The following is a 17,623-nucleotide window of genomic DNA, read 5'->3' on the forward strand; positions in this document are numbered from 1 at the left end:
TTAATATTATAGTTCTCTGGTTGTCACCCAGAATTCCTAGTTTCAGCCAGGAAAGGGGATGTAGCCATATGTGACTGAGTAGATTTGTTTTGTCAGGAGTGTGGAAAAGATAGCTGACAACCAAAGTAGATGAAATAGTGGCATCTTGGTTGGTTGTCACCCAGGCATTTCTGAGACACATAATTAAGACACAACGGAATAGAATTTTAATAACCTGACTAGTGGAGAAGATGTTTTACTGGTGATTATTGTCTTATCTTATTTTATGATGATCTTTAAAGGGAATCTGTCAGCAGGGAATTGTTTGACCAGGCAAAGTGTCTTTTAGGGCTAGCTCAGCTGGATCTAGTGATGACGTTTCATCCACATGCAAATTAGCAGTTAAGTGCACCAAGGGCAGGCCCAAGGATGTGCACCATTGATGCTCCTGTCTCCTCTGCCAGCCCCTCCCTCTCCTTAGGTAAGATGACTATGCAGGAAACTGAGGAAGCCGGAGCTTTTGGGGCCACCCTCGGTGCACTTTACTGCTTATTTGCATATGAATTAAAAGTATTTTTTTCTCCGGAATGAAGCAATGGATCCCCAAGTGAAATATATCATTACATTTAGCTGAGCTAGTCCTATACAGCACCGTACCTGGTTTACCAGTGGAATTCCTACCGTGTTTCCCCGAAAATAAGACATCCCCCGAAAATAAGACCTACTTCTAGTTTTGCCTTGCACTGTAATGTAAGGCATCCCCCCGAAAATAAGGCCTCCCTGATAATAAGACATCCCCCGAAAATAAGGCCTCCCCGATAATAAAGCCACCCCAGTATAAGGCCCCCGAAGCTACTGTACCGTAAGGCGTCTGACTCCTCTGGACCCTACGAGTGCCACCACGCAGCTCACTGATTGACCGCAGTGCAGGCGGTGCAAGGTCTCTTTAAATCAGAGAGCCCGCGCCGCCACAAGGACAAGCTGCCGCCTTCTTCCGCCCGCTGCTCGCTCTGCACTGACGGAGTCTGGCTGACTGACCACTTGGCTGGCACGGACACACAGGGGTGACAGGTAGGGAGGGGAATATCTGATGGAAGTTGGGGGATGTCTGGTGAAGGAGGGGGACTAAATACCTGGCACAGGGGAGGGGGATCATTTAAAATGACACAGGGGGATCAGAAGGGGGTACTAAAATGGTACGGTAATCCCCCCCCCCTCTGATTCTCCTGTGCCATTTTAAGTTATCCCCCTCCCCACCCTGATACCCCTGTGCCATTTTAAGTGATCCCCCACCCTGATTCCCCTGTGCCATTTTAAGTGATCCCCCTCCCCACCCTGATTTTTTTGTTCAACAATAAATGTGTACTGTATTTTTCTTCATGGAAAAATAAGACATCCCTGAAAATAAGACCTAGCGAATCTTTGGGTGCAAAAATTAATATAAGAGTCTTATTTTCGGGGAAACAGGGTAGTGACAAACTCAATTTAAAGGGGTTGTAAAAGCTTATACAGAACAGGGAATTTTTTCAGACACAGTCCTTGCATGTGCTATTTAAAGGGATTATCCAAGATGTATTTTAACCACCTCCCGTCTGCCTCGATCAGCCCTGCACTGAGGCTGTACAACGCTGTATTGCGCTGTACAGCCTCTCTGGGGGGGTGCATTTCTTCTGTAACTGGGGCTACTATGTCAGCCCCAGTTACAGGAGAAATCAACAGTGAAAAAAAAAGAAAAAGTGAAGTAAATGTCCCCCAGAGGTCTTGTATGACCTTATGGGGGACGAAAAGTGTAAAATGTAAAAATTTAAAAATTTTGAAAAAGTTAAATAAAAAAAAGGTTTCACATGTAAAAAAAAAAATTCCCCAAGTAAGGAATAAAAAAAAATGTTAAAAATAAAATAGACATATTTGGTATTGCCGCGTCCGTAAAAACCAGCTCTATAAAAATATCACATGACCTAACCCCTCAATTTTTGTCACCTTACATCACAAAAAGTGCAACACCAAGTGATCAAAAACGCGTATGTCCCACAAAATGGTACCAATAAAACCGTCACCTCATCCCGCAAAAAATGAGCCCCTACATAAGAAAATCTCTCAAAAAAAAAAACTATAGCTCTTAGAACATGGAGACACTAAAACATCATTTTTATGGCTTCAAAAATGCTATTATTGTGTTAAAGTGAAACAAATAAAAAAAAGTATACATATTAGGTATTGCCGCGTCCGTAAAAAACATCTTTATAAAAATATCACATGGCCTAACCCCTCGGGTGAACACCATAAAAAAAAAATTATAAAAAAAATAAATGTGTCAAAACAAGCAATTTTTGTCACCTTACATCACAAAAAGTGCAACACCAAGTGATCAAATATGCGTATGTCGCACTAAATGGTATCAATACAACCGTCACCTCATCCTGCAAATAATTAGCCCCTACATAAGAAAATCTCTCAAAAAATAAAAAAAAACTATAGCTCTCAGAACATGGACACATTAAACCATAATTTTTTTGTTTCAAAAATGCTATTATTATGTAAAACTTTAATAAATAATAAAAAGTATACATTTTAGGTATTGCCACGTCCGTAACAATCTGCTCTATAAAAATGTCACTTCACAAAAATGAACCCCTCAGGTGAACGCTGTAAAAATAAATAAATAGAAACTGTGCTAAAACAACCCATTTTCTGGTCACCTTGCCCCATAAAGTGTTATAATGAATGATCAAAAAATCATATGTACTCAAAAATAGTAGCAATTAAACTGGCACCTTATCCCCTAGTTTCCAAAATGGGATCACTTCTTGGGAGTTTCTACTGTAAGGGTGCATCAGGGGGCTTCAAATGGGACATGGCATCTAAAAACCACGTGGAGTTCCTTTTCTTCTGAGCCCTGCCGTGTGCCCATACAGCAGTTTATGACCACATGTGGGGTGTTTCTGTAAACCGCAGAATCTAGGTAATAAATATTGAGTTTTGTTTGGCTGTTAACCATCGATGTGTTAAAGAGAAAATTTGATTAAAATGGAAAGTCTGCCAAAAAAGTGAAATAAAAAAATTTGATCTTTAATTCTTATGGAACGCCTAAAGGGTTAACAAAGTTTTTAAATTCGGTTTTAAGTAACTTGAGGGGTGTCGTTTCTACAATGGGGTCATTTATGGGGGTATCCACTATGTAGGCCCTACAAAGTGACTTCAGACCTGAACTGGTCCTTAAAAAGTGGGTTTTGGCAATTTTCGTAAAAATTTTAAGAATTGCTTCTAAACTTCTAAGCCTTCTAACGTCCTAAAAAAATAAAATGACATTTCCAAAATGATGCCAACATAAAGTAGACATATGGGGAATGTTAAGTAATAAATATTTTATGAGGTATCACTTTCTGTTTTAAAAGCAGAGAAATTGAAATTTAGAAAATTGTGAATTTTTCAAAATTTTTGGTAAATTTGGGATTTTTTCATAAATAAAGGTGAAATATATTGACTCAAATTTATGACTATCATGAAGTACAATGTGTCATGAGAAAACAATCGCTAAATGACTTGGATAAGTAAAGGCGTTCCAAAGTTATTACCACATAAAGTGAGATATGTCAGTTTTGCAAAATTAGGCCTGGTCAGGAAGGGAGCAAATGGCCCAGATGGCAAGTGGTTAATAAGGACATTGGTACACCACTCTATGCGCCAAATCCGAGAGCTAACCAACAGCGGCTTTGGCAGACTTGAGCCGTTCATGCATTGTATGATTGACCGTTCATTTGTAGCTGAGGAGCTGGACCCAAGGCTTCAGTCTTCATCAGACAAAATCTAGGGGGGTCACTTGCTAACCAGAAATACGCCTATATTAGGTCCTTTGTGCTGCAATCTGCGACTTTTCCCCACTCAAGCCAGGTCTAAAAAGTGGGCGTGGCATGAGCGTGGAAGGGGACGGGCCGGCGGGGCTGTCTCATTCATTATTTTCTACGCCTGTTGAAGTGAATGGGTCCGCATCCGTGATGCGGAATGCCCACAGAACGGCAAATGCGGTCCGAAATACGGCAACAGGAGGCGCACACCGCCGGAGTTATGCAAGACTGGCATCTAAAAAGCCGGTTTTAATAAATGGCCCCCTAAGTGTTAACAAATGGTGCAAGTACATTGTAAAATATCCCTAAATCAACATGTAACATATTTAATATTCTTCTATTCAGTCAACCTCTCTGTGTAATTAAATGCTTAGAACCAGCCAGTTGTCACAATTGACAAGCCAAACCCCACCCTATAAATGTTATTGTGTGTCGTATAGGATCAGACTACACATCCCAAGTGTCGCACTGCCAGTCACAGTTATGTGTGAATGCAGTCATGCAAAAATCCAGCAGGGTAAAATTTCGGCCCTCTGCTGGGTAGACCTTGAGGGCCGCAGCATGACCACATGAGATGTAGTAACTCAACACTTTGATCTTATGCCACACACAGCTACGTGTCGCCCTGTACTATGGTGTATATATATATCGGTACTATGTATTATCTCTATAAAATATAAGAAAAGCGTGAGGTATCTAGATATAGGGTCATAGTAGATGCAGCTTTGATTTTTTAAGAGGTCAAAGTGCATCAAATTTATGAAGAGGCAGGCACATTTTCAAATCGTTTCAGAAAATCACCCGCACCTCCTCCACTTTGACTGGCATAACGTATACCTGACAGTCTTACTAGATGTGAGCCATTTTGTATACCAGGAATGAATTTGCATGTTTGGGGTGGGAGCCCACAAGCTACAAGCCCTTGGATTATTTTAACCAACCGGTATATTGAATTGGGCGTTTCAGGTCGACATTTCCACTGTCAGTCTTTGTACTTGGAAATGTGTAGGATATGAGGGATTTATGCACCATAAATATTAATGACATTGCCTGCGGTCAGTAATATTGGCGCGCACAGTGTTTGGCGTCGGCCAATAATCACAGCATTTCCTTGTTTTTTACAGGAGCAGAATACGGTTGGGATGTCAAGACCTGCTGGACCCATTCAACAGTCTGTGCCAGGAGCAAGTGGGAACCCAGGGGCCCCGGGCTTCATGCCTAGCCAGCCTCAAGCCGCAATGATGAAACAGATGCTTATAGAGCAACGGGCTCAGCTACATGCTATGGAGCAGCAGAAGCAGCAGTTTCTCAGGGAGCAGAGACAGCAACAACAGCAGATACTAGCTGAACAGGTACGGTGACGCCCGAGTCATAGCTCTACATGGGGCACTGTTATTTGCTTTGTGTGGAGCTTCACACAACAGTTTTCAGTGGTACCACGGTATGTGATATGCTTTATTATACTCCTTAGAGTTCACATACCCTGCCAGCCACAACCCAAAGACAATATCTTTAAAAAAAAAAACATATATTAATATATAGAATCCTTTTACCATACTGATCAATGCATTTTTTTCCAGCAGAGGAAACAACATATTTGCATCTGCCAAGCTATGAAAAATGGGAAAATCTGACAATTTCTTTTTTATAGTTTGATGAAATCATTCATCGGCATTTTTGTGAATCAACAGCGCCCCCTAGCCGCCATAGTTCAGTGCATGTTTCCAAGTGCTTTATGTATAGTAACAGTTTTTACAGGATGTCTGCTTAGCGTATGCCATGTGCTGGGGTTTTCCTATGCAGATCTATAGCATTTCTGGCCCTTTGATTTGAAATTGTTGTGGGGAACAGGAGTCAAGCAGAGGAGAAAGCAAAATGTAATATATTTTCAGGGTCCTCTTCAGCCCCCATTAGCTTGGACAGTTTTCAGGCCAGTAATTGGGGACAAGCGTTCATGTATAATTGCCAATAAATGAGCAAACTTCTTTCAGGATGAGTGATGCCCCATTATTGGCAGCAGATCTCCCTGTGTAATGAGGGATGTGCTGCTCACAATCACTACAACTGAATGAAGGAGGAACAATTGCTCAGGCCAATGTAAACGAGCGCCGTGCTTTCATCTTAGATCAGCGCTCATCTGGTCCAAACATCTGGCAGTCTAATAGGGACCTAAGGTGGCTTGGGGTTGTTACACTTTTCTCATTTTGCTCTGGGGTGGTGAAGGAGTAAATGGCCACATCATCCCTGGTGAACCACAATAGTAAAGGTGTTAATGCTAGCAGCCTTAGCAGGAAAGGTTCAATGACAGCATCCCCGGTGATCTAGGGTGTTGAAGGCGTTAATTCATATCTGGTGTCCAAAGAGTTCTTGTTGAGATTAGTGAAGGATAGGTGTATGTCTACACAGTGGCTTCTATGATTGGGCAGAACACTTAATGAGTGATCTGTCCAATCTGGCATGACTGGGCTCTGCTCCGTCCTCCATTTTGAGGCATCACACAAGCAGAGTACAACATGCTAACATGCTGCTGGACCAGTGATTCTTCTACATTTCCTTTGAGTTCTCCACATTCCCTCTACTCTTTAAGGCTAAATGATTCCCTATTCACCTCACTGACTATGTGTGTAAATGTTAGTTTTAGCTAAGGAGTAATCATTTGAAGCCCAATTATGGACCTAAATGGCCTTTCTAAGAAGCATTAGAGGAATTTGGCACTGGCTGTATGCCAATTTGCTACTTTTTACAATTTTTCACTGCTCTCACCGCTTAAAAACTAAAGTGGGTGGGGCTTAGCAGAAGCAAAGGGGCCACCGATGGTCCAGCATATGTACAGCAAATTACGTGAGACACTGATAGCTGGTGTATGGTGTAGATGGGATTTTTCTGGCACCGTGACTGGAAAAAGATGCGCTACATTTATAAAGAGGCCTGTGTGGCATCTCACTCCCCCTCACATCAGGTTTACATCCCACCCTGAGGGGTGTCACACACAGAATAGCGCTGATCGATACTTTACATGGTTATATACAGTTATATACATGTCATGTTACTGTAAATACGCCTTTATTCTCTTTTACCATCATTCTCTTATCTCTACAGTTACAACAGCCGCACATGAACCGGCAGCATCTCCAGCAACAGAGGAACCCTTATGGAGTCCAGCAAGTCAATCCTTTCCAAGGTAAGAGCAAGTAGCGGACTGCGTCCACCCACAACATCCCATGTGTAAAGTGCACATGCCCCTCTTCTTTTTTCATTGCCGCAAACCCAGAAAAAGTTGATTGTCAATTACAACTGCTAAAAGTTGTATAAAAATTGTGTGTTAGGGTGGGTTCTTTATGCCTCCGTTTGACATATACGTTAGAAAAAAAAGGATACAAAAACGAAGCACACAACATTCTTGTATCCTGCACAATCCAGTAAAAAACGTATACTTTTTCTTTTCAACCCTCTTGCCTGGCTGCCATCTTCAGACTGATCCTCTGCTCTCCACTAACTGCCATTTTTCTCTCCCTGACTGTTAGGCCTCCTGCACACGAAAGTGTGCTACCTGTGGCCGTGCTGTGAACACCCACCGTGGGGCAGCCACAGCAGATTGCGGACCCATTCACTTTAATGGGTCCACGATCCGGCCGTTCCGCAAAAAGATACGACATGTTCTATCTTTTTGCGGGACGGAAGTACGGGACGAAATCCCACGGAAGCACTTCATAGTGCTTCCGTAGGGTTCCGTTCTGTGCTTCCGTTCTGAACCATTCCGCATCTCTGGATTTGCGGACCCATTGAAGTGAATGGGTCCGCATCCGTGATGCGGAATGCACACGGAGCAGCGCCCATATATTGCGGATCCGCAAATGCAGTCCGCAATACGGTCACGGAGCGCACACTTATAATAAGCCTTATTTTCCTTCTTCACTTTCACCTCCTTCCTCCATGTAGTTACTTCCACATGTCTTGACCCATGCTGCACCCAATACCAGATATCCATCTCAAAATTCATCTGCCATGTTAGTTTTGTTTGGTCATTGACGGGTGCTGTAGTTTTTTTTTATTTGTTTATACCAAACAACAGATCTGCATCCCAACAATAGAAGCCCTGAGTACGCCACAGATCAAGGCAGAGATTGATCAGTCGTTTGATCCAAATTGTCATTTTTATCCGAGATGACAACCTTCCCAACGTTCTGGAAGTGGCTGGATCATTGTATGGCCAGTAGCAAATCCTCTGCTCTACCGGGCAGCGATATATCTCGGCTAGCAGAGATAAAGTGCCAGCTAAACGATATTGTTCTTCCACAGAAAAAAGTGGTTAGCAGAAAAACAAAAGCCTGCAGTATTGATGAAGGTCTATTATCTTCACACCGGCTTCAGAGATATGGCATTACCGGAGCAATGACACCTGTGTCTGCTCCCTGTGTACCATAAGTTATCCTGACCGCATGTCACACAGATTCTGCAGTCTGGAAATAGTAAAGCCAAGATTGATGCTCCTGACCTCTTAGCTGCCGGCGGGATTACTGCATAGATCAGGCCATTCCAGCTGCTAGATAATAATAATTCATCATGTCATGATAAAGCCTGCTGCTCTGCCTGTATCTCTATGCCACACAGAGACACCAAGACAGAGGCTTCAATCACCCAGCTCTTCAGTCTGACGCGTCATCCTGTATTAATGCCGTGCAGTGTGTGCTGTGCTATACCGTAAGCGTTTTACAGCAGGGAAATGATAAAAAATGAGGTCTTCCAGTTTCTGTAGTGTTATTTAGTAATAGACGTAGGTTCGAGTCACACGTGCATTAGTTTTTTTCGTCCAGTTTATTTCACTGTTCAACAATCAGAATGAGCGTCATCCTGCACCATATGCCATTTGTAATACCGGTGTCTTCTTATCCCTGTGGGTTTCAGCTGTGTAACACAGCCGTCTCCCGTTGGCTATGGCTCCAGCTCATCTCCTGAGCTGGTGCCATATTTACTGACCCTTACCTTATGTACATGGTCGATGTCGAAAAGGTGTTAAAGGGCATCCGTGAGCAGATTTGTACCAATGAAACTGACCTGTTACAGGTGCACTTGGCAGCTGAAGGCATCTGTGTTGGTCCCATGTTCTTATGTGCCTGCATTGCTGAGAAAGGAGCAAAGGGGGCATTGCCATTACTCCTAGAGGATCAGCAATCTCTGCAACTGCCACACCCTCTGAATTTTGATTGACAGATCCAGGTGTGATGATTAGCCCCTGACTTATCCTAAAGTGAAAGTGTAGAGGGTGCAGCAATTGCAGAGAGAGCAGAACCACTAGGTGTAATAGCAACGCCCCTGTTGCTCCTAGAGGCTCATTTGCATATATTTAAACATCATTTTTGTCAGAAATGCAGACACATATGAACTTGGGACCAACACAGATGCTTTCAGCTGCCAAGCGTACATGTAACGGGTCAGCCAGATTCATAGGTACAAATCTGTTGATAGAAGCCCTCTGAATTGCTTAGGGCAAAGGCTTTTTTTTATGAGATCCAGTGACGTCCTGGGCTCTCGATGGGCAAAACTAGGTGCAGTGTATTTGGTGACGTCCCCGGCACTAATGGCCCGGCTTTAGCGCTGCCGTAGCCTGTAAAACAGCTAGGGCAGCGCTTAAGCCCGCCGATCAGAGCTGGTAATGTCACCGAATACAATGCTAAGCGGAAGTCTCTGCCTAGCCGTGTTAAAACATAGACAAAAAAGCCCTTGCCTTACGCGATCCAGCGCAGGGCAAGGGAGAGCATCCGAGTATGATCATATCACAGGGCCTGCCTGGGTGAAAATGTGGGTATGTCCTAAGTTCAAGGTGTCCTTAACTGTGTGAAACACAATCCATGTTAGGTATTTCCTCTATAACACATACTGTATTTACCTTAGAATAATGGTTGTGTAGGTTATAATACATTATAATACACAGTTATTATACCAGATACGCACAGTAACAGACGTTCTGGAGCACCACTTGTTTTTCCTCATTTCAGGATGCCTGTCACACGTGGCTTTTAACTTTTTTATCGATCAAGGTTACACATGTTTGACTACACATCATAACCCCAGCACGGCATGCAATTTTCATATTACATTGATTTCAGTTTTTCTTCTTCCACCTGCAACGTCTTGAACCTTTGGCAGAGTGCCACATTGTTATTCAAGATTCAGTGTATTCTTCCAGATGGTATTATTGATAGAAAATTGATCAGGAGCTGACCATTGACATTTTAATAGTCCTGAATGTGCAGAGGAAGAATTCTTAGTTCACTAAAGCACTGGCCTGAAATTAGGTGTGGTATTGATTCTATCCTTACACTTTCCAAACATACCAATGTACAATACATGTATTTCATAAAATGTTGATAATGTGCTATCACTGGAAATAGGATTTCACTGATAGGAATTACGGATTAATCATCCTAATGCAGGAACGCTCAGATGAAAGAATACATTTATGGTGTAATTGCTGCAATGCATGCAAAGTCTTATCACAAAAATGGGATTGACTATGTGTGCAGTAAGTATTAAGATCTCACCTCACAAGTGGCATCAGTGCATGTTCTGTACATTGACATATGGTTATATGGCATGTGACATAAATATCCTGTAATGTATAGTGACGCAAAAATAGACACATTATTCCCAAAATGACAGAGTATTCCTAAAAATATGACAGATTTTTGTGGACATTGATGGAACTCCTGTACAATCATTATCTATATAGATCCCAGTGTATATATCTCATAATTAGTTATGATGATTCGATTCAGCTGCTTCGCCAAATTTCACAAAGAAGTTCGATTCGTGACTAATTACTTCATCACGAAGCGCATACCTTTGTATGTAGCGGGTGCAATGACAGGGAACGGCGATCGTGCCGCTTCCCGTCCTTGAACCCATCAGATGCCGTGTTCATTGCTGATCATGGCATCTGATACTACAATAGAGGTTAAACAAGTTTAAAAGAAACCAAAACATACTCACCTCATTTATTTGATCGCGGAGAGGCCGTCTCAGCCATCTTGATTGAAGACACCGCACATAGCCAGTGCACTGGTGTGGTGATGTCACACGTCATCCCGCACAGGATTTTGCACAGTATCTTCAATCAAGATGGGCGCGACAGCCTCTCAGCGAGCAAATGGATGAGGTGAGTATGTCTGGGGGTTTTTTACCGCCATTTCAGGAAAAATTGATTAGTTAACACAAAGCATGAGGAATCTCTGCTTCACGGCAATTACATTTTTTCCTGAAATTCAGATCGAAGTCGTTCGGCTTCGATGCGCTCAACACTACTCATAATTATCAGCGTTCAAATTTCTAGTCTAAATTCTTAGATTTTCCAAAATTAGGTCCATGCATTCAGATATCCAGTTGACTTCATTTTATGATCTCTCTTCTTGCTTTCAGGTTCTCCACAGGATATTGCAGTTGCTAGAAACCAAGCAGCTCTTCAGAATATGCGAGCATCCCGAATGATGGCACAGAATACCGGTATGCTCTCAATGGGTCCATCACAAAATCCAGGCACAATGCCTACAGGACCACTGCAGCCAGAAATGGGAATGGCTCCATATAGCAACGCATCATCAAGTCAGCCAGGCATGTACAGCATGAACACAGGAATAAACCAAATGATGCAGCACCCAAACCAAAACAGCATAAACATGGCCCATAGTGCTGTGCAAGGTCCGCGGCAACCCAGTTCTGGACAAGCAATGGGAATGGTTGGAGGATTTGGCCAGAATATGCTCGTAAACTCTATGATGCCTCAACAACATCAGCAAATGAAAGGGCCTGTAGGTCAACCTATGACCAGAGCTCAGGCCCCAAGACTGCAAAACATGATGGCATCCATACCCCAGGGTGCACAAAACTGGCCCCAACGGGGATTGCAAGGAATGAGAACTAGTGGTGAAATGGGGGCTTATAACAATGGATCAGGTTATCCGATGCAATCTGGGCAGTCAAGAATGAGCAAACAGCATTTTCAGCAAGGACTTGGTCAAAGTGTTGTTGATAGTACGGGAGCAGTAAGAGCCCTAAACCCAGCAATGAGCAGACAAATGATGCAGTCATTACCTGGGCAGCAGGGCACCAATCAATCCCGACAAATAATGCCTAGTATGAACCCTGGTGTACCGGGTATGGCCAGTTTTAGTCAAGCTCAAACACAGCAATTACCTGGTGGAAACTTTCCTCAGAGCAACCAGAGCCAGGGTTATGACAGGAATCCTGGTCAGGACATGTCATACAGTTATACCGATGCAAGCGCTGGTCCCTTTTCAGGTCTAGCAGATGGTACAGACTTAGTAGACTCCATTATGGGCAGGGGACCTGGAGACGAATGGATGCAAGAACTTGACGAATTGTTTGGAAATCAGTCTTAACATTAAAATAAAATAAAAAAGATGCTGGGCTAATTGGAAAATGACAGTATACCTGTCCGTCTGTTCTGTACAGATGAGCTCAACTGCAGGCAGTTACAAGAAATGTCAGGTAGTGAAGCATCCCCGTTGAGGTGGCGGCAGCACTGCATGTTTTAAAATGAGGGTTCGGTGGAGAAAGATTTTCCATGGTCTATAGCCTCAGACGGTAGATGTTGACTAGAGGTGAAAGAGCTAGTCAGCTCCATGGAGAAAGATCATTATTGGTCGTCATGGGCTAGACAAGGGCAAAAGCGGCGAAGGGTTTGCACAGTAATACAAGAAGATGAAATATGTTTATATCAAGGAAGAAGAGATGCTTCAAGATGGAGTTAAATAATTTATTTGCTATTGCTGATACTTTTGGCTAACAGGCTTAGCCGTCAAGCATAATGTTAAAAAATGAATGGGGAGGAAGCTGTTACACGTGTCACAGCGGTACTTCTGGAAACAAGACAAGGTAGAATAAAATATGGCATACCCTTAAAGTGATGAGTGGAATCATTATGAATAAAGCCTAAGTAAATTATAGAGGTAGATAGAATGCATAGATTGCACAAGTTGTTAATCAGATTGTCACTGCTATATATCAAATGGATGCTATATGTGTGGTATTTAAACAGGAAAACTAACAGCTAGATGATATTTTGGATACAAATAAGGAACCGCCATACCTTTATCGGTCACAGATAAGTATTAACGTACACGTAGACGGATACTGTCCTGTACACGGGGCTGAGCAGCACAGCAGTTTCCTGTATTTCCAGCAACTAGAAATTCTCTTTTTATAAATGTATTCTTGTCATTGTTGCTTCTCACATTTTTGGAGCTTCTACTACAGTATAAATAAAATGGAGGAAAAAAACACAAAAACTGGTCATTTCAGTAGAATGTAGATGTCCACTTGAGAATCACTGTATACAGCCATACATATACATTCGTCTTTGTGGTAACTGAGAGTGCATGTCCACTGCTGCTACACCAGATAAGACCCATCTGTGCCAAAACAGCAATCATAGTCAATTCAATGACTTTGGTGTAATATTTACCCAGAAAAAGTGACTGGATTTTTTGTTTCATTTACGCTATATTTTTTTTATTTTTTCTCAGATATTGTTTATTAAAAGATTTTTTTTTAACATGTACAAAACAATTGCACGTCAGGTCATAAGATACAAGTCATTTGGACTCAAAAAGACATCATATAGACAAACCAATCATAGTTAGTTCAAAAATTATCCGTGAGTGCAATCCCACAACAAATTCCCTCCCCCCTGAGACAGATAACATATCATTATTTGGCTAATATAAACCATACATAGGGAGCAGCGGTTTAGAATAACACACATTTCTTGTCAATTAAAGAGAAAATAGGGGCGATGGCGTGCCCCAGGGACAGCGACAGCATTCCATTAACATCTCCCACTCACCCAACATTCTGAAAAATGTCATCCCATAATGCTTACCAGGCGTCTATTAAGAGCCAGCCATGGGCTACATACTCCGGATCTATCCATCCAAAGACCCCAAATGCTCTAAAATTTCGAAAGGCAATTTCATTTGAGATATACCCCCCTTTCCAGAATCACTACATTCAGCCTAGCAGTAAACTCTGCTACAACTGGAGGAAGCGGCTGTATCCACTTCGCTGCCAGGGTTTTACGTGCCTGGTATAGCATTCTTTTAATACCTGTAATAACAGGCGTCTGTAAGTTGTCCGCATCAAAAATACCAAGCAGACACATTTTGGGATCAGGGGAGAAGTTTGCGCTATATATTTTATTTATTAGTTGTAGAATGTCATGCCAGTATACTTTCAGGTTACCACAGCTCTACAACATGTGAAATAAGTCAGCCCCTGCCTCCCCGCATTTCGGACAGCAGGAGTCACTTCTATACCCGGTTTTAAAGATAAATATTGGTGTTTTATATACTCTATGTAACATGAACAGCTGCGATAGCCTAGCTGCTTCACTGAGGGATAGGTTTGGGGTTATTGCAAGCGTTTCCTCCCACTGGGTATCAGTGATTGTTCCCACATCTTTTTCCCATTTCGTTTTTATCCGAATCGGGAATTTCTTCAAGAATTCCCCATGCAATGAAAGATAGACTTTTGAAAGAGCCTGTTGCCACCACAGCATCAAGCGTCTGATTAGTTAAGTATTGTAGTGATGAAAGTTTGGATTGCGCATCTAATGCATGCCTCGGCTGCAAGTATTTATAGAAATGCATGGAGGGGAGGCCAAACTCAGAGCACAGTCCCTGGGAGTATACCTGGCCAATGTTCCAAATTCCTTTACTTTCCGATTGGGAGAACCCCGTCAATTGGGATAGTTCAGGTAAGACAGGATTATTCCAGATGGGGGATATATTCAACAGTCCTGAAACACCCAAGATCTCTCTAGCCTTAGTCCACACCCCCCTCATAAGCCCCAAAATCAGAGCGGATTTCAATCTAGGGTCCACATCCCCCTCCAGGACTGCTAATGGCAAATAACAACCATGCAACAAGCCTACCTCCTCTCCCCACTCCCCCCGCCACATTCCATTCCTTAAAGTGTTGCAGCTGAGCTGAGAGGAAGTATAGTAAGGGTTTGGGCATCGCCAGGCCGCCCGCATCCTTGGCCCTTTGTAGAGTTTTATATTTAATTCTACTCCTATCCTTCCACAGCAGGAACCAAAATATTTGTTGGATTTTGTAAAAATAATGCATAGGGATCCATACTAGAGAGTTATGGAGCATATATAAAAGTTGTGGCATTAGCACCATTTTAATCAGATTGCCCCTACCCACTAGGGATATGGGCAGTTTATGCCAAGAGGCAGCCATAGATTTGAACTTAGTAGTGGCATTATATTGTCGGGTATGTATCTATGGGGATTGATGGAGATGTCGACGCCCAGATATTTAAATGAGGATACTACCCTAAGTTTAGTATGATCAAGACAGAAATTTTGCAGGACTGAAGACAATGGGTGTATCACAGACTTATTCCAGTTAATAAGTAGTCCAGACTGCCTGCCAAATTCGGAGATGAGGGATATAATAGGGTCTATGGATGAGACCAAATCAACATACAGCAGCATATCGTCTGCATATAACGACACACACTCCTCCAAGTCCCCTCTTCTGAGGCCCTGGAATATCGGTGTGGTTCTAAGGAGGCAAGCCAACGGTTCCACCGCTATAGCAAACAAGAGAGGCGACAATGGGCAGCCCTGCCTCGTCCCCCTCTCCAGTGCCAGCGCCGGAGAAATCCCTACAATTACTCTAATCCTAGCTCTAGGTTTGTTATAGGGCAGTTGCACCCGACGCTATTGAAAGCTTTGGCCGCATCGAGTAAGATCACAGCCCGACAGTTCTCCCCTTCCACCTTATCCAACTGGAGGTTCAGGAATAGGCGTCTAAGATTTAGAGATGTGGATTTTTCAGATTGGTCTTCATTAATAACATTTAATAATCTATTAGCTAGAACCTTGGCCAGTATTTTAACGTCCGCCGTTAACAGGGAGATAGGACAATAAGAGTCTACCTGTGTAGGATCCTTGTCTGGTTTTGGAAGCACTACGACAATCGCCTCCCTCATCGAACTAGGTAAAAAACCTGCCCGATATGAGTCCTTAAAAACATTGAGTAGGTGTGGGAGTAGAAAATCCTGGTGCTTCTTATAAAATTCCCCTGGCAAGCCATCCCCCCCAGGTGCCTTCTCATTAAGAAATGAACTCAAGTTCCTCCAGCCGGATATCCCCATCTAGCATCTCCCGATGTTTCGTAGATAGATTGGGCAAGGAAATGCCCATCAGGTAATTCTCTCTATCCGTCGGGCTGACTGTAAGCCTAGACCGATAGACGTCCATGAAATGAGCATGAAAATACTCCCAGAATATCTTAATCTTCGGAAATTAAATCACCATGTACATCCCTAATAGAGGGTATACAGGAGGGGCCAGACTGTGGTTTAATAACAGTGGCTAAATGACTGGCACTCTCACCCTCTATAAAATACCTCTGGGTCCTAAAGAACCGTTTATCTCTGACTTTTTCTATTAAATGTTCCTTTAACAGCCCCTGTGCCCCTTTCCAATTAGTGGCATTTTCCTGTGTTGGATTTGCTATATATTTGGATTCAGTGGTCAATACTCTATTGGATAGCTCTACAGATAGAGCCCTACTTTTGGTCTTGTGGGCACTAATGCTCTTGATATAGACACCTCTTACTACCTTCATTGTATCCCATACTATTTGGGTAGTGGAAGTTCCTATATTAGAACTGAAAAATTCTACCAGTGCATTAGAAATGGTACTGCCAGTGTCCACAAGCTGAAGCCAGAATGGGTTTAGACGCCAAATAGGTCTTGAATTTTGCCCTTAATTTCCTAATGTCAACCGCACCAGAATAGGAGAATGGTCAGATACACTCCGGGGGAGATAAGAGACCTCTTGGGTCAGTTCCAATAAAGACAGGGATCCCAGCGCTAGATGAATTCTGGACAAGGAATTATGTGAGGAAGAGTAGCAAGAATATTGCCTTTCTTCCCGATGTTTAGCCCTCCAGAGATCACACATATCTACTTCTAATATCAATCTAGCCAGCGATGAGGGTGAGGAGCCCATTGCACAAGCATCTGGAATGAACTTATTCAGAGACTTGTCCATGTGCATATTAAAATCTCCCATCATTAGTACGGGGACACCAGGAAATTGGGCTGTGAACACTAGTATTTTTTTCAGAACCTCACTGTAGTACGGCAGGGGAATGTATACTGCTACCAGGATCAACCTAAAAAGAAAAATAGAGCAGTCCACACATATAAATCTTCCCTTATTGTCCATGCATGTGTCTCTAGCGACAAACGGGATAGAACTGTGCATTAAAATACTAATGTGCCATCCATGAGTTTTGTCAGATGGTAGATGCGTTGGCATGTTTACAGAGCATTGAGAATCGCATGGCGTTTAGAAGTCTGGCCCATTCCCCTTAAATTCCAGGCAATAATTCTAAGGGTACCCATCATCAAACCAATTCCAGAAAAAACAGTTGCCTGCTGCCGCTCACCCCCGGGGGGCCACCACATGGTCCAATATGAGGCATATACTCTGTCTCAAGTTTCCCCCAAACCCGTCCCTCCCCCCCCACATACACCAAAACCACAGATTAGACATATCCCTCTACGGCAAGGGAACCGGGGTACAAAAAATACCTGAACCTGTAATATGAGAGCAGACCACCAAGACAAGCAATGTATCTGCCTCAATAGTACTACTCAGCTATGGGCCCTGGCCTCCCTTGATATTTTAACCCGCAACAACCTCAAGGTCGTCCAGGATAAGGCTTGAAGGGGAGGCCCTGGACAACAGGACATTCC

At 42.9% G+C, this 17,623-nt stretch overlaps 1 protein-coding gene across 2 annotated transcripts in view; it reads left to right on the top strand.

Annotated features, from left to right (window-relative positions):
- MAML3 (mastermind like transcriptional coactivator 3) overlaps nucleotides 1-17,392 on the top strand; it is a 373,092-nt gene extending 355,700 nt beyond the window's left edge. For both annotated transcript variants that reach the window (XM_044300780.1, XM_044300788.1), the window contains exons 3-5: nucleotides 4,949-5,176; nucleotides 6,924-7,005; nucleotides 11,241-17,392. In XM_044300780.1, coding sequence (XP_044156715.1) covers nucleotides 4,949-5,176; nucleotides 6,924-7,005; nucleotides 11,241-12,220 — 1,290 coding nt within the window. In that variant the 3' untranslated portion in view covers nucleotides 12,221-17,392. The remainder of the gene's footprint in view (nucleotides 1-4,948; nucleotides 5,177-6,923; nucleotides 7,006-11,240) is intronic.
- Nucleotides 17,393-17,623: the final 231 nt, after the last annotated feature.

Source organism: Bufo gargarizans, chromosome 1, assembly GCF_014858855.1.
Source record: "Bufo gargarizans isolate SCDJY-AF-19 chromosome 1, ASM1485885v1, whole genome shotgun sequence".
Taxonomy (NCBI): Eukaryota; Metazoa; Chordata; class Amphibia; order Anura; family Bufonidae; genus Bufo; species Bufo gargarizans.